Source organism: Chiloscyllium plagiosum, chromosome 5 (genome assembly GCF_004010195.1).
Source record: "Chiloscyllium plagiosum isolate BGI_BamShark_2017 chromosome 5, ASM401019v2, whole genome shotgun sequence".
NCBI classification, from domain to species: domain Eukaryota; kingdom Metazoa; phylum Chordata; class Chondrichthyes; order Orectolobiformes; family Hemiscylliidae; genus Chiloscyllium; species Chiloscyllium plagiosum.
In genome coordinates this window covers 36,672,912-36,698,327 of record NC_057714.1, presented here as the reverse complement: position 1 = coordinate 36,698,327, position 25,416 = coordinate 36,672,912, and the positions used below count along the sequence as shown (strand labels likewise).

The 25,416-nt window shown below is 41.0% G+C and overlaps 1 protein-coding gene across 2 annotated transcripts in view; it reads right to left on the bottom strand.

Moving 5' to 3' along the window:
• Positions 1 to 25,416, bottom strand: part of LOC122549803 (thrombospondin type-1 domain-containing protein 7A-like) — a 589,911-nt gene that overhangs the window by 177,150 nt on the left and 387,345 nt on the right. For both annotated transcript variants that reach the window (XM_043689852.1, XM_043689854.1), the window contains one exon: positions 20,508 to 20,756. In XM_043689852.1, coding sequence (XP_043545787.1) covers positions 20,508 to 20,756 — 249 coding nt within the window. The remainder of the gene's footprint in view (positions 1 to 20,507; positions 20,757 to 25,416) is intronic.

Below are 25,416 nucleotides of genomic sequence, written 5' to 3'. Positions count from 1 at the left end.
GCTTGTTAATAGAGCAACAATCAAAAACTATCTGATGGCAAGAGCTGCACTCATCCTCAAATCAGGGGATGGCTGTATGACACATGGCACCTTTCAGGTATAATTGATGGAGTGTGCACAGAACATGCTGTGCTAATTTTTCCCAGGTATTGAGCAACCTACCAAGAGATTCTTAACAGGTGATGCCTCAGAAAACAGCCAGGGAAAAGTTTTTTGTTGGTGATGTTTCCAAGAATCTCTGGTTCACTCTGTATACTTCAAAACCTCGCCAAAGTCATTGATGCTTTCACAATGTCAGCTCAGAGACAGAATGGCCAATTGCCATTACTGACACGTTATAGCAAGGTGCTGAGCTGCAACATGCCGTGTTAATAAAAATGTGGTTTAGGCCTTAGTCAGACACCAATGGATTGGCAGTGTGGCCTTCCACTTAACTTCAAATTTCAATTGCCCTGTTTTGATTGATTTGTGTAACTCACAGTTATAGCCATTCTTTCTGCTATAAACTGACTTGCGATTAGAGACTATTTGTCCATAATGTAAGAAGTGCTTGATTTAATGCAGTGAAACAATCTGTTGTGGAGAAAATGTAGATTTGCTGAGATTCGATGTCCCTATACACCCTGAGGAAATGTCTCATCACAATAGAAAATACATTGTAATGGCCTTTTCTTCTGCTTCACTGAGTCTGAAATTTTTGAGGAACGGTGCATACAGCGGGTTGCAGCACAAATTAAGTTTAAAAGGATGTAGCAGTTCCTGGGCAACCTGAAATTTGAAGTCATTATGGAAAATAATACAAATTACGGGAACCCTTGGTGTACTGAATTCTCCTGGGGACTATCAAAACTGATATATAATTTCTGCTGTGTACAAGTCATAGAATTGCTATTATGCTACTTTTTAATATTTTTTCGAGTTTTTAACACATTTTGTTTTCTGTGACTCTTTACATTGCTTCTCCCCCCCACCTGTATTCAGCCACAAGCACTTAAGCCGGCAATACAGTTTCTCACAGGCACCTATAATTCTGCCTTAAGCTTTCATAGACCATTGTGTTGTGCAAAACTGAACTTCCAAAAGAATCAGTCAAAATAAGACTTCATTGGCTGAATCATCTTTTACTGGCTAACTTTTTGCGCGTTACAACCAACATTTTTGAGGGATTTTTGTCATGAGGTCTAATGTGATTTCTTATTATGTGTTACTCTAATATGCCTTAAATCCTTAACTTCTGGTTCCAGTCCCATTTTACCACAGTGCACTATTCCTGGAACAACTCACTACTCAGCAGATATTCAGCAAAAGGTCAGCATCTCTGTGTCCCAGCCATCTTTGAATGGCCATTGTGCACCCAGTCAAGCACTGGCATTCTGAAGCTGCCCAGCTCAGTTAAAAACATTTCCAGATGTTGGAGAAAAGGAAGATGGCAACAAAATTCATCACAGGTATCTGGTGTTCTTGGTTGAGAGTGGGGGTGCAGTGCAAAGGAAAGGATCTTCCTGGAGTACCGGCAGATGAAGCTGCAAAAGCAGATACTTGTCCTGAGGTTGCCACATGGGTCTGTGCCATCTCCACAGTGCAGAGGAATGGCCAGCAATGCCATTAAGCAAAATCAATCACTGTTTTTGCTGTGCCATGATAAGCACCAAGGCTCTTGCTCTGCCACTCAATATTGCCTGCAACATCTTCCCTTGCCCGCTCTCACCCACTCTAACCTCCCTCACCACTGACCTTGCCTGCCTCTGTGCAACACATTCACTCACTCGAGACACCTTCACACCTTTTGCCCACCTGCTCCAGGTCAAAGAGCTGTACCACCCACTTTCATCTCACTTAATTCTTCCTTTCCATTCATTCTAAAAGAAAGCTGCCTACAATGGTGCAAATAGCTCAAATAGCTGGAAATGTGCTTGACTTCAAGTTTGGTAATCTCTATGCAGAAGGAATCCTGGCCCTCCAACCAAGTACCACTCTTCATTTCACTGCACCTCTCACAGTAATCCCTCTGCCAATCTCACTCATTGCCCACCACTTCTCATTTATGTTGACTATTATTCCGAAAGAATATGTTTCCTGAATCTCATCGAGAGACAAACAATGATAACCTTCACGGCCACTTCACACCCTGTACATAAAAGGCTGTGTATTGTAAAGTTATATAGCTCATTTAGCTCCTTTCAGATTTTTGAGGGTTCAAGTTTCAAAGTAACCAACACCAAACGTTTAGTTGTAAAACATAGAAAAGGTTAGTTTATTAGACAAATATTGTTTAACATTACTAATTTAAAAAATTGTTGGATAAAATGCAAACACAAAAATGAAAAGTCGAAATGAATGGAAGAGACTTATAAAGACTGCCTGGAATCAGTGAAGAAAGCGTTTGGTATGCTTTCCTTTATTGGTCAGAGTATTGAGTACAGGAATTGGGAGGTCATGTTGCGGCTATACAGGACATTGATGAGGCCATTGTTGGAATACCGGGTGCAATTCTAGTCTCCTTCCTATCGAAATGATGTTGTGGAACTTGAAAGGGTTCAGAAAAGATTTACAAGGATGTTTCCAGGGTTGTAGGATTTGAGTCAATGGGGAGAGGCTGAATAGGTTCGGGTTGTTTTCCCTGGAGCGTCGGAGGCTGAGGGGTGTCCTTATAGAGGTTTACAAAATTATGAGGGGCATGGATAGGATAAATAGACAAAGTCAGATTGGGTTGGGATATCTGGTTGGCATGGATGAGTTGGACCAAAGGGTCTGAATCTGTACTGTACTTCTCTATGACTCTATGGACCATATTCAAGAATTCAGCGGACAACCAAGATGAGTAAGCCACCAGCGTCATGGACTTTATGAGCAAGAGTTTAGAGGACTGCGGGCCAAAGAAGACAATCCATGTGTTCTCCAAGCAGAAACTTTGAATGAATGGGAAATCCACTGCCTACCGGCATTCACATTGGACAACCCAAACCAGTACAGAGAATCCAAATATGCCATCTGCAAAACCATAGGAAATGCCAAGACACAGCACTGGAGCAAGTAAGAGGCCCAAACTGCCACCTGTGGCAAGGCTTACACAACATAACAGGATACAAAATGAAGCAGAGCAAAACAGAAGACAAAGGTGCATCCCTCCCTGATACGCTTAGTGCTTTCTATGCTTGGTTCAAGCAGAATGCCAGCAGCACGGTGTCACCTGCTCAACAGCCCCGGATGCACTTTCTCCCCCAGTCACCGCTGCAGATGTCACATCGGTCTTCCTGAGAGTAAACCCGAGGAAAGTGACTGGCCCAAACGGAGTGCCTGGCCGTGCACTTAGATCCTGTGTGAACCAACTGGTGGAGGTATTCACTGTTATCTTCAACCTCTCCTTGCTACAATCTGAAGTCACCACCTGCTTCAAGTAGACCACCATCATCCCAGTACCAAAGAAAACATATGTAATGTGCCTCAACAACTACCACCCAGTGGCTCTGACCTCCATAATCATGAAGTGCTTTGACAGACTGGTCATGGTCAACATCAACTCGAGTGTCCCAGCCTGCCTCAATCACCTGCAACTTGCCGACCGATGTATCAGGTCCACAGCGGACACCATATCCATAGCCCTGCACTCATCCCAGGAACATCTGGATAACGAGGACACCTACATCAGACTCCAATTCATCGACTACACTCCACCTTCAACACCACAATCCCTACCAAACTGATCTCAAAACTCTGAGACCAAGGTCTCAGCTCTGCCTTCTGTAACTGGATCCTCAGCTTCCTGATCTACAGACTGCAATCAATGAAGATAGACAACAGCACATCCTCCATGACAACCATCAATACTGGATCCCCCAAGGATATGTTATCAGCTCCCTATACACCCATGACTGTGTAGCCAAATTTTGTATGAATGCCATCTACAAGTTTACCATGGTGGGCCGAATATCAAACAACAATGAGTCAGAAGGAGTCATGGTGCAATGATAACAATCTGTCTCTCAATGTTGGCAAAACATAAGAACGGATCATTGATTCAAGATGACAGGAGGAGGATAGACCCCTATCTACATCAGTGGAGCTGATGTTGAGAGGGTCGAGAGCGCCAAGTTCTTAGGAGTGATGATAACTGCCAATCTGTCCTGGACCTCCCACGTAGATGTGACAGTCAAGGAGGCTAAACAACATCTCTTCTTTCTCAGGTGGCTTAAGAAATTCTGCATGTCCATAGCAACCGTCACCAATTTTTACAGATGCACCAGAGAAAGCATTCTGCTCAGGTTCAGAACTGCCTGGTATGGTTTCTCTGCCCAGGATCATAAGAAGCTACAGAAAGTTATGTATACAGCCCAGACCATCTTGGAAGCCATCCATGGACTCCATTTACACTTCTCGTTGCCGTGGAAAGGATGCAAACATCATCAAAGACCCCTTCCACCCTGGGGATGCTCTCTTCCAATCTCTTCCATCAGGCAGAAGATACAGAAGCTTGAACACATGCACCAACAGGTTCAAGAACAGCTTCTACATTGCTGTTATTAGATTGCTTAATGGACCTCTCTAACTTCAAATAACATTGATCTTGCTCACACTGATCTTGCTCTGTGCACCTCCTGTGTAGTGTAACCTGTATGCCTTGCTCTGTCTAAGCACCCTATGATCTGTATGTCCTTGTTTGGTACGATCTGTCTGTACAACTCACAAAACAAAACTTTTCAATATACTTAGGTACATGCAACTATAATAAATCAAATCAAATCAAGATAGGGAAGCAGTGCAATCATGGTACTGCTACTGGGCTGGTAATCATGACTGCCAGGATAATACTCTGGGGACATGCACTTTATCGACGTTGACTCTGCAGCATCTGCAGTCCTCACTATGTCCTAGGACATGAATCCCAACATGACAGAGGATGTAATTTGATTCCAACAAAATATGAAATTTTAAAAGCAAGTCTAATGCTGACCATGTAACCATTGACAATTGTTATTTGAAAAGACCATCAGGTTCACTAATGCTTGTTAGAGAAGGAAAGCTGCCATCCTTACCCGGTCTTGGCTCCATGTCACTCCAGACCCACAGCAATGTGGTTAACTCTTAAGTGCCGTCTGAAACGGCCTTGTGAGCCAATCAGGTAAACTGCAATAAACACCAGTTTTGCCAGCAGTATTATTCTATAGAGAGAAATCAATAAGTTTGGGATTTCTTGTGGGGCTCTTCCAGCCTCCTGCTTTCTCAGAAATTTTGAATTCTCACACCTATCAAAGTACTCTTCGTGTTAACTAAGGGTTAGTCAAGTTGCAACTATCTCCCTTTAGAGCTGATACTGAAATAACAATGGACAGTCTTTTGACTAGTGATACCAGCTTCTTAGGCTTTCATTTAAAGAGGTTTTAGCTTTTTATTTGCAGATATTTTTGCAGTTGTGATTTTAATATTTGCACATAAAGGTGTTATTATAGTAGCTAATAATATTATTATAATAGTTGCACAGGGAGGCAAGGTCTAGATATATTCAGTTCTGAGTATCCTAAATTTGAATTTGAATTTGTTATTTGAACCAAATACACAGTGAAAGTCCTGAAGAAATAATATTTGTCCATTTGGCATGAAAGTACATTGTGTCTCATATTCATTTGGACAGTTACTAGAACCTTCATTTACAAAAGAAATAAACAAATAAAGTTATATTTGGATCAAAGTAGCCTGTCCGTCATTTAGACATTTTGAGACTATAAACATAATATTTAGATACTATTACTTCATAAATGTCATACAATTGACAAAGTGTCCTTGGTGAATGTTTCTTGTCTCAAGTTTCCTGCAGTTTTAAAGACAGCGTGTGCATAAGAAAACTAGATTGGTTCATTTTGACATTAACCCCTGTTACAAGATGTGATTTACAATATGTTTGCCCACGAAGCATATAACGCAAAGGGTCAAGTTCTCATTTAGACAGCTGTCTGGAAGTTATTAACTATGTTAGTTACCTAAGAGTTACATATATAGTATACTCTTAACGTTTTACTCTTATATGACAGACATAATTGTCTATCTGGCTAACAGACATAGTAATGTGGTATACAGTCATAAGGCAGTTGTCCTAGTTGTCCTCAACATTGGCTCCAGACCCTGTTACGTCTCATCACACAGATCATACATGGACAATAGTTATCATATATTGCCTCCACACCCCTTGACTAATGAATTAATACTCCTTTATGTGACCACCTCTTGGTGATAAGGATGCAACAATAAATGGGGAGCTTCAACGTCCATTACCACAATTGACTAAGCTTTTCAAGTTCTAAAGGGCATAGCAGTTAGAGTGGGTCTGCAAATCAATAAAAGGAAAAAGTATATTTGACCTCACCCTCACCAATCTGCCTGTTAGAGATGAACCTGATCATGACAGCAGTGGTTAGAGTGCCTACTGTACAGTCCTTGTGGAGATAAGGTCTCATCTTCATATTAAGAATACCCTCCATTGCATCCTATGGCACTATCACTGTCTTAAATTGGATAGACTTCAAAAATATCTCACAACTCAAGACTGGGTATGCATGAGGCACCCATCAACAGCAGCAGAATTGTCCTCAAATACAATTTTCAACCTCATGGCCCGATATAGCTACAAAACAGGACCAATTGTGTGCCACACAGTATAAGCAGCAAGTGATCAACAGAGCTAAACAATTCCACAAATGAACTGATCAGCTTTAAACTGTGAAGTCCAGCCAGTGAATAGTAGTGGACAATTAAACAACTCACTGGAGGAGGAGCCTCCACAAACACCCCCATCCTTAATGATGGGGGAGCCCTGCACATTAATGCAAAATATAAGGCTGCGACATTTGCACCCATTTTCAGCCAGAATTGCCGAGTGGATAATCCATCTCGGTCTTCTCCAGATGTCCCTAGCATTACAGATGACAATTTCCAGCTAACTCAATTCACTTCACATCATATCAAAAACAGTTCGAGGCACTGCGTACTGCAAACTGACAACATGTTGGCAATAGTACTGAAGAGGTACATCCAAACTTGCTGCGCTCCTAGCTAAGCCATTCCACTATAGCAATAACAATAGCACCTACCTGACAATGTGGAAAATTGCCCAGGAATGACTTGCATCAATGGTAGGACAAATCTGTCCCAACCAGTTACTGCCTCATCAGTTGATTATTATCAGTAAAGTGAGGGAAGGTGACATCATCAGTGTTATCAAGTAGCACTTGCTTAGCAATAACCTGCAACCTGATGCTCAGTAGGGGTTCTACCAAGGCTACTTAGCTCTTGACCACATTAAAATCTTAATTCAAATATGAACAAAAGAGCTAAATTCTAGAGATCAGGTGAAAAGGACCACCCCCCACATCAAAAGGCTGCATTTGACTGTATATGGAATTATTTAGCCCATCAAAACTGGAGTGAATAGAAATCAGGAGAACATTCTTTGCTGGTTGGAGTCAAACCTGCCACGTAGGAAGATGTTTGTGGCTATTGGAGGTCAGCAAGCTCCAGGACACCTTTTTTTGTCAGGGACCAACCATCTTCAGCTGTTTCATAAATGGCCTTTCTTCCATCATAAAGTTCAAAGTGGAGAAGTTTGTTAATGTTTGCACAATGTTCAGCGCCATTAATGACTCTTCAGAAATCGATGCAGTCGGTGTTCAATGTAGCAAGATCTGGACAATATCCAGGTTTGGGCTGACAAGCGTCAAGTTACATTCACATCATACAAATGCAAGGCAGGGACCATCTCCAACAAGAGAGAATCTAACCACCATCCCTTAGCATTCAATGAATTTTCATCACTGAATTCCACCATGGTGAAAATCCTGGAGGTTAACAAGACTAAATATATAAACACTATGGTTATAAAAGCATGCCAGAGGCTTGGAATCCTACAGTGAGAACTCACTTCCTAATTTCTCATAGCCTGTCCTGGGCATAAGTAAGGAGTGTGATGGAATGCTCTCCACTTGCCTGGATGAATGCAGCTCAAAGAACTTTGAAAAACTTGACATCATCCAATACAAAGTTACCGTCTTGACTGATACCATTTCCACAAATATTCACTTCCTCCACCACCTTCCATGGTAAGTAGCAGTAGTGTGTACCATCTACAAGATGCACTGCAAAGATCGTGAGGTAGTGCATTCAACAGAGGGTAAAAACAATGACTGCAGATGCTGGAAACCAGATTCTGGATTAGTGGTGCTGGAAGAGCACAGCAGTTCAGGCAGCATCCAAAGAGGAGCGAAATCGACGTTTTGGGCAAAAGCCCTTCATCAGGAATAAAGACAGTGAGCCTGAAGCATGGAGAGATAAGCTAGAGGAGGGTGGGGGTGGGGAGAAAGTAGCACAATTCCTATTACTTAGAGTACAATAGGTCAGTGGGGAAGGAGATGAAGGTGATAGGTCAGGGAGGAGAGGGTGGAGTGGATAGGTGGAAAAGGAGCTGGGCAGGTCGGACAAGTCCGGACAGGTCAGGGGATCGAGTTTCTGGAGGTTAGAAGCTAGGATGAGGTGGGGGAAGGGGAAATGAGGGAACTGTTGGAATCCACATTGATGCCCTGGGGTTGAAGTGTTCCGAGGCGGAAGATGAGGCGTTCTTCCTCCAGGCGTCTGGTGGTGAGGGAGCGGCGGTGAAGGAGGTCCAGGACCTCCATGTCCTCGGCAGAGTGGGAGGGGGAGTTGAAATGTTGGGCCACGGGGTGGTTTGGTTGATTGGTGCGGGTGTCTCGGAGATGTTCCCTAAAGTGCTCTGCTAGGAGGCGTCCAGTCTCCCTGATGTAGAGGAGACCGCATCGGGAGCAACGGATACAATAGATGATATTAGTGGATGTGCAGGTAAAAGTTTGATGGATGTGGAAGGCTCCTTTAGGGCCTTGGATGGAGGTGAGGGAGGAGGTGTGGGCGCAGGTTTTACAGTTCCTGCGGTGGCAGGGGGAGGTGCCAGGATGGGAGGGTGGGTCGTAGGGGGGCGTGGGCCTGACCAGGTAGTCACGGAGGGAACGGTCTTTGCGGAAGGCGGAAAGGTGTGGGGAGGGAAATATATCCCTGGTGGTGGTGTCTGTTTGGAGGTGGCGGAAATGTCGGCGGATGGTTTGGTTTATGCGAAGGTTGGTAGGGTGGAAGGTGTGCACCAGGGGCGTTCTGTCCTTGTTGCGGTTGGAGGGGTTGGGTCTGAGGGCGGAGGTGCGGGATGTGGATGAGATGCGTTGGAGGGCATCTTTAACCACGTGGGAAGGGAAATTGCGGTCTCTAAACAAGGAGGCCATCTGGTGTGTTCTGTGGCGGAACTGGTCCTCCTGGGAGCAGATACAGCGGAGGCGGAGGAATTGGGAATACGGGATGGCATTTTTGCAAGAGGTAGGGTGGGAAGAGGTGTAATCCAGGTCGCTGTGAGAGTCAGTGGGTTTGTAAAAAATGTCAGTGTCAAGTCGGTCATCATATTCAACACACATCACAACTACCGTCGAGAAAGACAGGGGCAGCAAGTAGATAGGAGCGTCACCTGCAAGTTCCCTCTAAGCCACTCATTATCATGGCTTGGAAATATATTGCCATTCCTTCAGTGTTGCTAGGTCAAAATTCTGGAACTCTCTTCCCATCAGCTTTGCAGGTTTACCTGGACCATATCAGATTGCAACCATTCAATAAGGCTCCTCATCACCACCTTCACAAGGGCAATAGGGATGGGCAATAAATGTTGGCACAGCCAGCAATGGCCACAAACAGTGAATGCATTCAAATAAAATAAAAAGTCTGACTGGCTGCTTGTTTTCAGACTCACTGAGTGAATGTACAAGCAGCAAAATAAACTCCTCTTATACTTGAGCATCTTAAAGGTATATTCCCCCAAAGCTCTGTGCAAATGTACAACAGCATTTACAGAAAAAAAGGTCTTTCAACCTTTGTTTTAAGAGATCCCACTTTAAATTTGCCCTTAGCAGTTATCAGTTATTTTTTTAAAAAACTGGTATTCATGCCCTTAGCTTGAATGTGCCCTCTATATGATGCTAATCCAATTTTATTTTACTATTTTGAAGGTAATTATTCAGTTTTTTCTTGCTTATCCTATAGCTGCTGCATCATGTCCTATTGAAACTTTCAAGGTCCAGCTGGGATAAGGCTTGCATGTTTTACTCATTTAAGTAAATTCCACACCTCAAAATGCGTAACATGAATCAAAAAAATCATGGTTGAATGAAGTTCATGCAACTGGTACAACTTCAACGGCATATCATAAAAAACTAAAAAAATTGACAGGTTTGATCTCTGCTGAACATGGTAAAACAGAATCAGATTCATTGAAGTTAGTGAACCTGTCTATACCAACTGCCCAAGCTCAATCATAATGATCACAGGGGTATACCAAAAGGCACTTTGCACCAATAACCCTGTATCTCATTGAGATTGTCACTAGCCTTCAGAGATTGGAGAATTTAAAGTACTCCTCTTTAAAGTGAACAAAGTGAAAAATGACAGTAAATAGAAATTTACAATGTTATCATTATTGTATTGCTGAAGATCACAGTTGACATTTTTATTCCTTAAACCAATGTCAAAACATTCCTTTCTAATCATAAGAGGATTTTTCTTTAGACGTACAAGAGTTTTGCACATGAAAGCCATAAAATAATTCAACTGGAAAAAACACAATTTGATGAAGGATTTTATTTCTAAAGGGATGAACTTCACATTAGATGACACTAAGCTGTATTGAGAATACTCTTTTGAAGTGAATGCTTTCATACAGTTTCATTTTGCAAATAATGTGTGTAAAGATAGTAGACACAAGTTCAAATATATATTTGTCACAAAATAAAGGGGAAAAGTGCACTTTAAGCCTTAAAACTTGGTTAATCCTCCGTAATAAATATTAGTTTGTAAAGAAAACAAGTGGAACTGCAATTATCAACATGATTTTAGGAAGAGTATGGTCAGAATAAATAGAATAGGAGTAGGTCATTTGATTCCTAGAATCTCTCTGCCATTCAGTAGATCATTGATGATCATATTCTAGCATTACTTCCACTTTACTGTTGCCTGTCATAACCCCTGACTCCATTGCAGATCAAAAATCTGTCTGACTCAGCCCTGAATATATTTAATGGTCCAGCATCGACTATTCTCTGGGGAAAAGAATTCAAATGATTAATAACCCTCCCCTGATGGAAGAAATTCCTATTCATTTACATCTTAGTTTTGGATTCCCTCATGAACATCCTCTCAGCATCTACCCTGTGAAGCCTCTTGGGAGCTTATATGTTTCAATCAGACCATCTTCCATTCTTCTAAACTCCAGTGAGTACATTTCCAATCTGTTCAATACTCCCTCATAGAACTGCCCCTTCATCTCTCTAATCAGCCCAGTTAACATTCTTTGAATTTCTCAATGCACATATAGCCCTTCTTAAATAAGGAGAACATAACCATATGAGTGCTCTCGGTGTAGTCTGGTCAATGTGCTGTACAGTTGTAAGAAGATATCCTTTCTTTTATATTCCATCCATTTTGTAACTCACGTCATTTTTCCATTTGCCTTCCTACTTGTCTTCTACTGCCACACGCTCATGCTTTGTGATTCATAGTCAAGGACTCTCAGATCAGTCTGCGCTGCACCACTACAGTTTCTCTTTAAATATCTTTAAATATTTTGCTTTGCTACTTTTTCTGCAAAGTGGACCGCACATTTTTCCACGTTGTACTCTATCTGCCAAGTAATTTCTTATTCTCTTACCCTATTTATATTCCTCTGTGAATTCTTTGTATCCTCCTGACATCTTGTTTTGTATCACCCGCAAATTTGACTACAATTGGTCCTCTCATTAAAGTCTTTAACAAACTGATTATACTGATACATGTAGCATTCCACAAGTTACAGATCATCAACCTGGAAAAGATCTTTTTTTTTATTTACTATTTCTTATTACTTAGCCAATTATTCACTTGCGCTAATATATTTTCCTCAGGACCATGGACTTTTATTTTAGATTAGATTCCCTACAGTGCGGAAACAGGCCCTTCGACCCAACAAGTCCACACCGACCCTCCGAAGAGTAACCATCGAGACCCATTCCCCTATCACTATGGGCAATTTAACTTGGGCCAATCCACCTAACCTGCACAATCTATGGATTGTGGGAGGAAACCGGAGCACCTGGAGGAAACCCAGGCAGACACAGGGAGAATGTGCAAGCTCCACGGAGACAGTTCCCCCGAGGCTGGAATTGAACCCGGGCCCCTGGCACTGCGAAGCAGCAGTGCTAACCACTGAGCCACCCTGTGCTGCAACATTTTAATTGACGTCTTATTTTTTGAGTCTCTTTTGAAAATCTAAGTAAAGTATATCTACTGGTTCCATTTTATCAGCCCTGCTTTATACATCCTCAAAGAATTTTAATAACTTTGTGAAGTTAAAGTACATTTATTTTTGTGAATGTCAATGATAACGTTCTATGTCACTGACAAGAATTACTCATTTAAATGGAGTAAGCAATGCAATATGTCCCAAGATAATATTTTTCTCCAAGGTCTTTATTAGGAGAGAAACAAAATACTTGAATTTTCCAAATGTGTAGTCCCGATACACTCATTGTGAATGCAAGTGTCAAGAGATGTCAAATTCAATCTATCACTTCAACCAGCCTCTGAAATTTAATAGAGAAAATATAATTTTGACCCAATTTGGATTATTGCACAGTTTGTGAATGCAAACATACAAATATACTCCATGCAGCTAAACGTCTTGTGTCTATATAGAAGTAAATGCTGCTGACTGGGAATGGTTTCTTGTTCAGAAATTTAGGTGAAGGGCCATTGCGTGTGATAAATGTTAAAGTGATAAACTGCTTTTAACTCTAGTTTCTTTCAAATTATGGTTCAGTGAATCGGCTCTTTCCCAATTATCTAATCGGGTCAGGCATTGATCTCTGCAATGGGAGAGGTATTACTTAGTTCGTGTTTTTTTATTTGGGGAAACATGTATGGGCGATTCACATTAGAGCAAAGAGGAATATGTTTCAAATATTTGCTTCCATGGGAAATGATCATGTATGACCACTTAGCACAAAATAATGGCCCAAATGACTTCAGTTCAAGTTGGTCATTCATGTTCTGCCGTCAGATTCAATTTCATTCCAGGAGCTGGATTTCTCCATGTGCAGATAAATTCACCCCATGGCTCATGGTGAATTTTCTCAAACAATCTTTTGCTATTCAACACATTCACGACAGGACCAAGTTGTTGAGAGGATGTTTTTGAGGAATTGTGCGGCCAATAAGAAGTGGAAAAGCTCATCAATGGTAGATCCTTCCCAGCTTACATGCCTCTTGTGTCTATTTAATGCCCAACCACACATGGGTTCAAAGGCTGCAGGGGCCAGGAACCAACTCTCAAAAAGTGAGGCAAAACTATGAAAATGTCTCAGAATAAAGGCAAAACAGCACTCTCCTTCCAGAACAGGAGCCGAGAGACTGGTAAATGAGGTGCTGGAAAGGAGGGCACCTCCTTTTCTTGCTGACTGCTAAAGGAGGCTACAGCAACATGCACAGCCAGCCTACACAGAAATTGCAGCACAAGTCAGTGATGTGTCCTATATTTAAGGAGAGGCAACCAACAATGATGCAGGAAGGTTAGTGATCTTCAGTTTTCTGCAAGTTAGTTGCCACTATCATGGCTCTACGATCTCACACTCACTCTAACTCTGCCACTGCACATGCATCTCACTAAGGTTCATGGACTACGATTTCCTCTAAATACATATATTGACTCAAAGTCTAATGCCTACCTCACCTTCCCAAACTACCAAACCTTTACACCCTTCTGTGCTTCCTACTCACTCACTGGGACACATCACTATCTCTCCTGTTCATGTACGACCACTACCTGCTCTTGTATCCACTTCTATCATACTCAATTCCTCCCATTGTCTCATTGCGAGGAACCTAGTCTCACAGGACTAACTGCAATATAACTGATTAAGCCCCTTGAGTGACTGTGGTAGAACCCCCGCCGACCCACTCCCCCCCACCCCCGACAGACTGTAGTCCCCTTTTATCCAACTAAGGACTCTTCACCTTCGAATTTCACACATGGCTATTTGCTTGAAGCATGTGCAATATATTGGTCACATAAGTTGCTGGCCCATGCTGTAGCTCTGACATTGATGTAGCACAGTGCCACACAGTAAATATGCCCACTTGCTTCCTGACTGACTGATTGAGAGAGAGGCAAACAGCTTGGGACAGTGGGAACACTGCACAGACAATCAGTGTGCACAAAGAAAGCAATTTGAAGCAGACTGAGAGTGGCAGCTTTCTACAAAGCATTAAAGTGAGTGAGCACAAAAAGAAAACAATAAGACATGCGTGCCCACATCAGCACAATACCATCCAGTGTAGATACATGATAGTGCAGATACATGGGATACGTGACTATCCCTCCTCACAAAGAGATTGGGCAGAAGCATGCAATTTATGATTATTTATTAGCTAAAAAGTAAAGAGTTATGGGGGCTTGAGTTCAAATCATGCCTCAGCAGATGGTGAAATTTGAATTCAATAAAGAATCTGTAATTGAGGATATATTGATGACCATGAAATCATTGCCAATTGTCAGAAAAACTCATCTGAATCCACTAATGCCCTTTAGGGAAGGAAATCTGCCATTCTCATCAGGTCTGGCCTATATATGGCTCCAGATCTGCAGCAATGAGACTGAATCTTAACTGTCCTCTGGACAATTAGGGATGGGCAATACAGAGGAGCCTCGATTATCCGAAGGACACGAGCAAGGAGCATTTTGTTTGGTTAATTGAATTCCGGATAATTGAATGCTGGATAACATAGCTGAAAATGTGTTGCTGGAAAAGCGCAGCAGGTCAGGCAGCATCCAAGGTGCAGGAGAATCGACATTTCAGGCATGAGCCCTTCTTCAGCAATCCTAATTCCTGAAGAAGGGCTCATGCCCGAAACATCGATTCTCCTGCTCCTTGGATGCTGCCTGACCTGCTGCGCTTTTCCAGCAACACATTTTCAGCTCTGATCTCCAGCATCTGCAGTCCTCACTTTCTCCTGCTGGATAACATAGTTTAGCCAAGCATGGGGACCTTGCGATCTTGCCAGATAATCTGATATTCGGATAATCGAATGCTGGATAATTGAGGTTCCTCTGTAAATGCTTGTCTAGCCAGAGACGCAAACATCCCATGCGTAAATACAGAAAAAGGTAGATTTGATTGAAGCACTCAAGAGGGTACTGGATAATTATTTGGATACAAATAGTGTTGAAGGGTTTAGGGAGGAAGCAGGATATTAGCATGAAGTAATCTTGCTCATGTTAAGAACTGGTGCAGGTATGATGAGCCAAAATGGCCTCCTTCTGTGTCATAACAATTCTGTGGTTTTGTGAGTAATGTATCCGTGAGTTATCATTCCAGTTAACAAATAAATGTTATTACAACTCCTGAATTTACAAGGTCCACAATGATGTGATGTTTCAGCTCAAATTTTCATATTAGATATCCAGAGCTTAAGTCACTCTTTGCTATACATTAAAGCCCTCATACAAACTATTTAATATGCAAATGAAATCAAATAATTGGGAAGTTAGTCTACCAAGACATGGTGAATTCATGAATAATACACAATCAGGATGAAGCATAATAGACATTTTCTAAAAATCTACTTCAAAGTATGCTTCATATTTAAATAGCAACATTAGCATTCACTTCATTAGTGATTCATATTGATCTCCCACTATTTAAAAGTAACCCAAATTCCACATTAATTTGAACAGTTGATAACTTTAATACAGTCAGAGCTGAAAAAATTTAACCACTGAACTAATTATGACTCTGAGAAAAATATTCTCCTTGCCCTTGATAAGGTTGTTCTACTTTCACAGTTAAGTACAATTAGTTTTGATCATTTATACATCATTGGTCAATAGTGAAAACTGTTACAGAATACTTTGTAAAGCTTTGTGTAGAAAGGGAGGGAAACTCAGCTTTATGGTCAATGTCAGAATCAAGGTGAACAGTCCTCAAGCCAAAGACCTATCAATCTTCCAAGTCCAAATTCTGGATGAATTGCGAAACCTCCAAACAGGCTGAATTTATGTTATCAGCGATTCAGGTGTAACTTGTGTTGAGAAAAATATAATAATCACATGAATATTGACTGTAATTGTGTGGAAAGGGTTCTGGGGAGATTTTATCTGAGCTAATGATTCTGAAAGGCTAATGTTGGAGGCTGCATTAAGTCCCAACTAATCTGATGATATCCTCCAGACTTGAGTGGAGAAATTGGGAAAATAGCTCTGGAATTTAAAGTGAACAGATGAGTCCTCAGTGTGTTCCATTAGCCTTAGTAACAACATCTAATGATTTGGAGATGCCGGTGTTGGACTGGGGTGTACAAAGTTGAAAATCACACAACACCAGGTTATAGTCCAATTAAACCTGTTGGACTATAACCTGGCGTTGTGTGATTTTTAACATCTAATGAGTTAATGTAACTGGTACCTAATTGTAATCACACAATGAACTATATTTTGTTAAACTAAAAGCCTCTCATTAAGATTCAATGGAGCTTGCATCTTGAACCATATAGGCCTTTAAACACAGTCACAGAACCTTGGCTCTCTGAGTCCATGGTGAGTAGGTGAGTCTCTACTGCTTTTGTGGAAACGACATCAGAGACTGGTGGGATGCTGACTGGAAGATGTCATGCATGTTTCCAATTGAACTTGAAAGGAGCTAGTGGGCAGGAGGTTCAATTCTACTGTGGTCTTCAAGCCACAGACACATGTCATTGCCTCCCAAGTTGCACAGCTCAGGTTTGACAGAAGTAGGTGCCAGCTTCCCTTGTCGGGCACAGATGCCTCCACCACTGCTTTCCACTCATGTGTGCAGGTAACTGCAACAGGTTCAGAACACCCTCTCTCTGTGCACCAATACTCAGTGATGCTGAAGACCCTGGCGCCTCTCTTCAAGCACTGCTTATTCACACGTAGCTGCAAACTCCTGTGTCTCATGTCTTTTAATGTGTTGAAACTGGGCATTTTGTCTTCTCTTCCTCCTTTTTCTTAATGTCAGCAAAGCTAGTACACCTGTTGGGTTAGGCTGGTGGAACATCAAGGATAGCTTTTTTGTTTTCTGTCTGACATCATAACATAATTAATCTTCTCCTTTGGGCCCTTATCAGGCTGCAGCCTGCCTTTATTTATACCCCCACATCCTTATCTTTTAGATGAATAGGTATGGGAATGGTCCTGTTAGTTGAATACCGCCACCACTGTTAGTGAGTCTTAGATGCCCTTCGTTTCAGTATTAAGTTAATCACAACACATAGTTTAGATGTTGGTGTAGGAGGTAATTGAGTTACTTCACCATTTTTTTTCTGCATTAACTGCTTCAGCCTTCAGACCCAAGCCTAAACAGAGTGGTCACAATATAATACTTTACAGTTTCTGTTTCAATTCCATCATTTGTTTGAGTTTACACTGTGCAGAAACTAGTGTAAACAGATCTTGAGCCTCCCATTGTATTGTGAATTAACTGTGACACCTTCTTTTGCAAAGAAATTTAGGAGAAGGATGGAGGTTGTAAATGTTTTTATTTAATTATTTGAGTCGCCTCAACATTACTCCTGTACATTGCATTTTCTCTTCAATTATTGTAGAAATCATCCTCCTTTCCTCTGGCACCTCTGCTAACCTTCTTTAATCTCTCCTTGTGTTCATTAACCATTTGATCCCACTCCCATCCAGGTTCCCATGCAAGGCCTTAGCCTTCAACTATCCTTACTCAATTCACCTACTCTTTCTCCCTCCTTAGTGCACATAATTACCCCATTCGGTTCCCACCCGAAACATGCAGTTCCCTGCTTTCCTTGTTTTCCTTGTCCTTGTCACTGTGATTCTCCCCTCTGTTTCACACCTTCCTTCCCCAGGATCCTTCCAGTGCCCCGGCTACCACATCCTTTAAGTGTGGTCAGGGGTCAACATATAAGTATTTAAGAAAAACAACCATGACCATATAACACTAAAACTTCTATTACACAGTCTCTACAGTGCAGAAAGAGTCCACTCGGCCCACAATCTGCACCAACCCTCTAACAGCATCTCACTCAGACCCAGGTCCCCACCCTATCTCTGTTACTTCATATTTCCCATGGCTAATCCACCTAGCCTACACACCCCTGAATACTACGGGCAATTTAGCATGGTCAGTTCACCTCTCTTGCACATCTTTGGAATGGGAGGAAACTGGGATACCCAGCAGAAACTCACACAGACACAGGAAGGGTGTGCAAATTTCAGACACAGTCACCAAAGGCTAAAATCAAACCCGGTCCCTGGTGCTCTGAGGCAGCAGTGCTAAACACTGAGCCACCATGCCGTTCTTTCTCACGACTTTGTTGACCCCATCACACTTTACCACTTGCGGTGTATTTGCTTGTACAAAGAAGTGGCTTAGTCATGAAGGAAGCAAGTTACTGAAAGAAATTTGTCCTCACCAGAACTTTGAGAATGCGGTCTACTCCATCAGGTACTTGCTGCATACATGTAGTCAGGTTTGTGAACTCATGTTTCCCATTTACACTTAACAAGATTGAGCTTGTAAACACAACTCCAATGGGTTGGAGTGTGACAGAAAATTGATGACATGCTGTTGTATATAAAAGATGTTCCTAACCAGCAAGGCTAGGAAAGCTGGCATACTTGAATGATTCTGGGAAAACATTAGCTACCACTGGGAAACTGGATTTTTGCCCCATGTCTAATTAAGTTTCCCTGTCCCCTTTCCAAAAGCTCCAACTAGGCTCAGAAGATTCTGTCCATTATGGACATTATCAATAAGACATAACAGCATTTCCACTTTCTTATCTCAAGACTATAAATGTAAATGAAGAGTGAGGGAAATCTTGCCCACACAAAACTAAGCAATAGCAGTACTAAGATCAAGCAAAGCATTTTTTTTACGACAACAGGCTTCTGTGTCCTAATTGAAAATAATAAATATTCATTTAAACATTCAATATGGTTTGCTGAATACTTAAATAACACTTCATTTGCATAAAAACTAACAGTAGATTTTTTTTTAATGCAATCATTAAGATAAAGCCTGTGAGTACAATTTGAGGGAGCCATTTGGCCACATTTAGCTCCCTTTGGCTAAAAGTGTATTAATTTGAAATAGCTGTGGAACATCATGAGCTATAAGAAAAAATAGATAATAGGTTACTGTTGAATAAAGAAGCAGGAAACTATTCGGACATCTGCGATACTAAATGTTTCCACACTTTTGCAATGATGAACTGAATTGATCAGTAGGTTATGGAAATAATACATGACATTAATAGATGAAAATATCACACTAAATGGATGCTTAATAAACTACTCAAGAAAAGTATTATGGTTATTTGTCTGTCCAAATAATAGAAGCTCATCAATTAGAATCAATGCTAAAGCAAAGGTGAAATGTAACTGGATCTTCTTAAATGTTTCTGATTTTGGAAATATAAGTTTAAAAGTTGATTAATACATTGATGGAATTTGAATGAATAATATTCACCTGCAATGTAAATTTTGTCCAGCACTACATGTCCAGGAATTTTCAAACAAATGGTGATTAACATGGAAAGGAAACTACAAGGCCAACAGTATTGAAAAAAAATCATGCAACCAACAGAGAAGCAGCTTTCTGTACTGATGTAGTCAACCACAGATGTGGATTTATGATTATGACTCTTTGGCATTTAAGGATCTGATCTCAACTACGTCAGAATGAGGTTTTTCAGTCCGTGATCAGGTATTTGCCTATAAGCAAAGAGGCAAAAAAAAAGTCATCCCCAGACAACTTTCTTTTGGTTACATTTGGAAAGAAACTAACAGAAGCTTAGAAGGAAATCACACGTGTCCTCTATTAATGCATCATCTTGGAAAACTGGAATATATAAAATGTATAAGAAGCAAAATGAAGAAAAATGCAACAATCCAGGCCTGAAAGGTGTTGCAAGCTAATAACATATGGCTATTGTACCTAGTTTTGAATTAAACCTAAGCTGTTAGGATGAAGGTCTCCTGATTTTTTGGATGCAAAAGGTCCTACATTAAATTTGTTTGGATATTGCCAGTCTAGCTTTCTTAGATAAATGCTGCCCTTAACTTGGCAATGATAAAGTCCAGTTGAATGGCTGAGACAAAGATAGTTACAGTGACACTCCAGAGAACAGGATAAAGGTACATTGCTGCGAAGTGGATTAGGCAATGACTGACTCTTCAGTTAGGCTATGGTTATATCTCTTTGAGAATCTCTTGACGCAGACACGAGATGGCTGTAATTATTGAGCTCTTCTCTTAATGGGTGTAAATATTTCAGAAAAATTGGAGTGTTTACTGTATTGCTTTTATTGACATTCTATACCATATCTGTTGTTTAATCAGTTGATCAATTCTCAGCTAAGTAATGTGAGCACTAAAGTTTTAAGAACAACAGACTTACATAGCACAAGGTGGCACACCTTCTCCTTGGGGAGCACAAGGTTCTTTCTCTTCTCGGGATGGACATTCTTTCCCACCACCAACAGGAAATTGCTTAATACTGGAAGTTCTGGTACGGAATCCTTTCGTAGTGGTCGTGCTGTAGCAAGACTTTGAGCATGGACTCCACTCTGACCATTCTGAGGTTAGACAATCCTTTGGGACGACACAAGACTGGAAGGTGATTGGCAGTTTCTCTTGTTTGCAGAAGCTGACAAAAAGGACAAAAATTTAATTAGTTTAAAATCTACTTCAGCACATTTTTAACATCTGTTAATGGAGAAATTTTACATTTAACAACCCTCAGCTGCATTCTTAGAAGGAAATTAAAGTGAATCTTTCCTAACAATCAACACACCCATTTTAATTTCGACACTCACAACTCCAGCTCTACATGGTTGGTGTCTAGCATTTCTGCACTTGAAAATTTTATTTGCTTTCAAAGCAGAAGTGGAATGATCAGTCTGAATGAAGAAGCTTATACAGCTCAGTAATGTTGCAGCACGTGATATTTTTGGCAATTTAAAAACATAAATAATTGGATTAACTAAATTAGAAAATATTATAACACTGGGAAATATAGACAGGAGGCAATTTCATTCATATTTTTGATTTGGAACTTGTAGTAGCTTGCATTATTGTGGCTGTCCGACAATCATTCAGAAACCCCAGCCAAAGAGTCAAACAACTGACCCTAAATAAGTGATGAATTTCATTGGATAGCTGTTGAAAAAAATTAGCACAAGTTAAATTGGACATTTAATAAGAAACAGGGAGGAGAAAATGAGGACTGCAGATACTGGAGATCAGAGTCGAGAGTGTGGTGCTGGAAAAGCACAGCAGGTCAGGCAGCGTCCGAGGAGCAGGAGAATCTATGTTCCAACATAAGCTGATTTCTGATGAAGGGCTTATGCCTGAAACATCGATTCTCCTGCTCCTCGGATGCTGCCTGACCTGCTGTGCTTTTTCAGCACCACACTCTCGACGTTTAATGAGGAACATTTTACTGAAACTTCTATGTACCCTTAGCTAGCATTGAAGGGCACTGCTGTACTATATTGTCTCTTTCTGTACATGGCAAGTCAGACAAAGCATTACTATAATCAATCATTTAATCATCATTTTTCAAGTTTGAGCCTGCAGCTGCTAAATGTGTAAGAAGCATATCATTGGCGTAGAAATGCTCAATAGCTTTTTCAATCTTATTATTTTAAAAAAATACATAGAGATGGTTTGGTGAACCTAATGTAAATGCTGCTTCCTGAATTGCCTGAATGCAAGGTGGAGTTTTCTGTTGCTTCTCTAGTGCTATGTTTGGTGACAGCATTTAATTGGATGGGACAGGACGACACCTTTCAACATAGTGTGTCAGACTAGAACTTGATGGAGGGCATTACATAGAGCTTGCAGCCTCTCACTGCAGCCTCTGCTCCATTTCCCTGTTATCCTGTGGACACAGAGGTTCTGCATTTGCAGAGTAGTGTTCTCGGGTTTACTACCGGTGCCACGAGATAGCGAGGCGAGGAACAGGGAGCGGGCGCAGCTTAATACGTAGCGGCGCAGCTGGTAGGAGGGAGGGCACTTGCTGTCCCCTAGCTATTGCACCCTTTGTGTAGACAGGTTACCTATTCCTCTGCCCTCCTTGTGAGCATGCAATAAAGCAACACCCTGCAGTAAATCCAAGAGCACAATACAAAACTCCTCTGGAATGCTCCAGATTACTTCACACGTGGTACAATATAAACCATTGTGAAAAAGTTACACTCCTCCCAGTTTGGATGCTTGATCTTTAATGAACACTGAAATAGGTCCCAGACTGCAACCTCATATTGGATCTTTGAAAAGTGACAAGCAAATATGTGGATAGGACCGTCGAGAAAATTTGGAATCCCAGAGGGATTTCAACCAATAAGTTGTGTGATATCAGGACAGAACTCAAAAGCTATACTATATTGTCTCTTTCTGTACATGGCAAGTCAGACTAGTGCAAGCCGGGGATGTACCTATCGTGTATCACATACCCAGAGAATTGTAATAGGAGCCTCTGTAATTTTGCTCAAAACAGTGCTATATAACTGAATTTCTAGTTGCACATGTGGAAGTAACACTGGGCATCATTGACTTGTATTCAGCTGACAGAACAATTCTCTTGACATATGATTCAGTGAAGTGTGATAAAATTGCTGTTAAATAATACTTTAGAAACTTAGCCCTTTATTAGGCTCACTGCTCCATCTCTTTACCAAACATGCTTGAGGCTCTGACACTGGATGTGCCATCTAGATTTTCCAATTTGGTTTACAGCTGTTTATTGTTTCTTTATTTTGATTTGCATTGTCACTTCCACTTGTAGAATAAACAACTTCAGGCTAGTTGTCAAGCTCCTGCAACTGGATGTGTATTAATTCCCTTGGTGTAAAGCAGAGGAAATGAGCCTAGAGATTTTAAGGGTTCTGTGGATTTTTGTGCATCAATTCTTATGCATTTTATGGAAAAATGCATTTGGACACACTTAACTGAAGGAGGAAAAAGATAATTTCAACAATACCAATGGGCATCTCTATAACACTTTATAGCCAAAGAATTACTTTGTAATGTAGGAAAAGTAGCAGCCAATTTATGCACAGAAAACTATCACAATTTGCAATGATCAGATAATCAATTTTGATGATCTTGATGACGGCTAAATATTGGCCAAAACAATAAGGGAAATGGAATCCTTTACCTCCAGCTGAGAGAAAAGACTGGGCCTCAGTTTGATTTCTTCTCCAAAAGAGGCACTTCTAACAAAAGCAATGTACCTTTAACATAACACTGGAGTACCAGCCTTGATTTTCACGCTCAAATCCTGGAGTTGAATCTAATGTTGTAGAGGTATGAGTGCTGAATGAGTCATGGCTAACACTTAATGCCCTTTAATTGTGGTGGAAATGACACCATAACTTGGTTATCATTTTCCAGGAACAGATGCAAGAATGCCATTGATAATCCTGGGTTGGGCAGGGGCGAAGCTCTATATTTTGAAAGATCTGTATAGAAGCAATTAGTAATGTTCCCATTGCTGGGACCAGTATACCATTCAGAGTTCACAAAATGACATTCTTTGTAACCAGCAACCATATAACACCAGGAATATTACATTGGCCTAGTTGGTGCTATTTGAAATCCCTTTAAATGTTTCTCTATAGTTCATTACGGAGTTTTCTGTTTTGACATACTGAAGTAGGACCTTAAAGCCATTTGGCTCATCAATGAGATCATGGCTGTTTTGATCATCTTCAACTGCACTTTCCTGTCGTATCTCCATAATACTCAATTCTCTTACTGATTAGAAATCAATTTGTCTCAAAATGTTAAAGTCTGTTGTAAAGAATGCAATAGCTAAGCATTTAGAAATAGATAATACAATGAAGGAGGGCCAGGACATTTTCATGAAGGGGAAACCATTCCTGACCACTTTACAGTTCTGACGGTTCTTTGAGGGGATAACAAACAAGCTGGATAAAGAAGAACAGGTAGCTGCAATATATTTGGATTTTGAAAATAAATTCCATTTGGCAGCTATCCTTTTATGATGCACGCACTAGAAACCCCATATCCCTGCTTTCTGCAGTCTTTCTCCATTTAAATAATATTCAGCTCCTCTATTCTTCTTGCCAATTTGTACAAACTCACATTTTCCAACTTTATGCACAATCAATCAGGTTTTTGCCCATTCATTTAACCTGTTTATACCCCCTATAGACTGAAGCTATCCTCATTACTTGTATTCTAACCTAATTTTGTGTAATCTGCAAACTTGGTAATTGTATGTGTGCTACCTTATTCAACACCTGACTGTGAATCTTAATGCCACACTGAGCTGAATGCTTTATTGATTTCAAGGATAGTCACTCTCACCTCACATCTAAAGTTTAGATTTTTAAAATCATATTTGGACCAAGGATATGATGAGGTCTGGAGCTACATGATCCCAACAGAACGGAAATTAAGTATTAGTGAGCTATTGCTAAGTCCTGCTTGATAGTTCTATCAGCAACACATTCAAACTTTCTGATGGTTGAGAGTAGACTGATTGGCCAGTTGGATATTTGGTATGGTTAGAGTGCGTGGTAACTCTGTGTGTGTGAGGTGGCAGGAAGAGGATGTGGAGCAAAGTTGATCACTGACTTTCTTCTTACTCCACACTTCTGGGCAGCCCGCTTCACTGGGGACAATACATTGACCTCAGCTGCAATTTGTGTGTAGGTTAGGACTGTTAGTGTGGCCTCCTGTATCAATTGGCTAGAAATACAACTGCCCTTTTCTCCAACAGCCCATTCACCAGTACCTGCACAGCCATGAAGAGTGATTTTCTTCCCTCTGGGTCATGTGTTGTATGTTGAGAATGAAGCACCATAATGCGAGGGCAGGTTCCTTGCTTGAAGCATCTGAAATAGGATGTAGGTATATGATGTAGATCTAGTACTTTAGGTACAGCACCAGAGGCATGAAAGCCGTAAGATCCCAGCAGTAGCAAGTGCTTCGGCCTCTCCGACTGCACAATTGCCAGTTAAAAACTGCCACAATTGCAGAATTAATGAGGTGGAGATTGAGAAAAATCTCTCTAAACCATGTATCTCACTTGGCAAAGCTCTTTATCTGAAAGTTGGAAAATTCCACACCATGTCATCAGTACAACTACTGGAAATTTGTGATGCTTCATAGATTTTGCATTATCTAATATCTTCCGACATTGAAAAATGCCACATGGAGGGAATCAAATTGGCTGAAGCTGACCTCGATGATGCTGGGCACCTTAGGAGGAAATCATGATGGATCGTCCATTTGGCGCTTCGAGCTGAAGATTCTTGCAAGTGCTTCAACCTTCT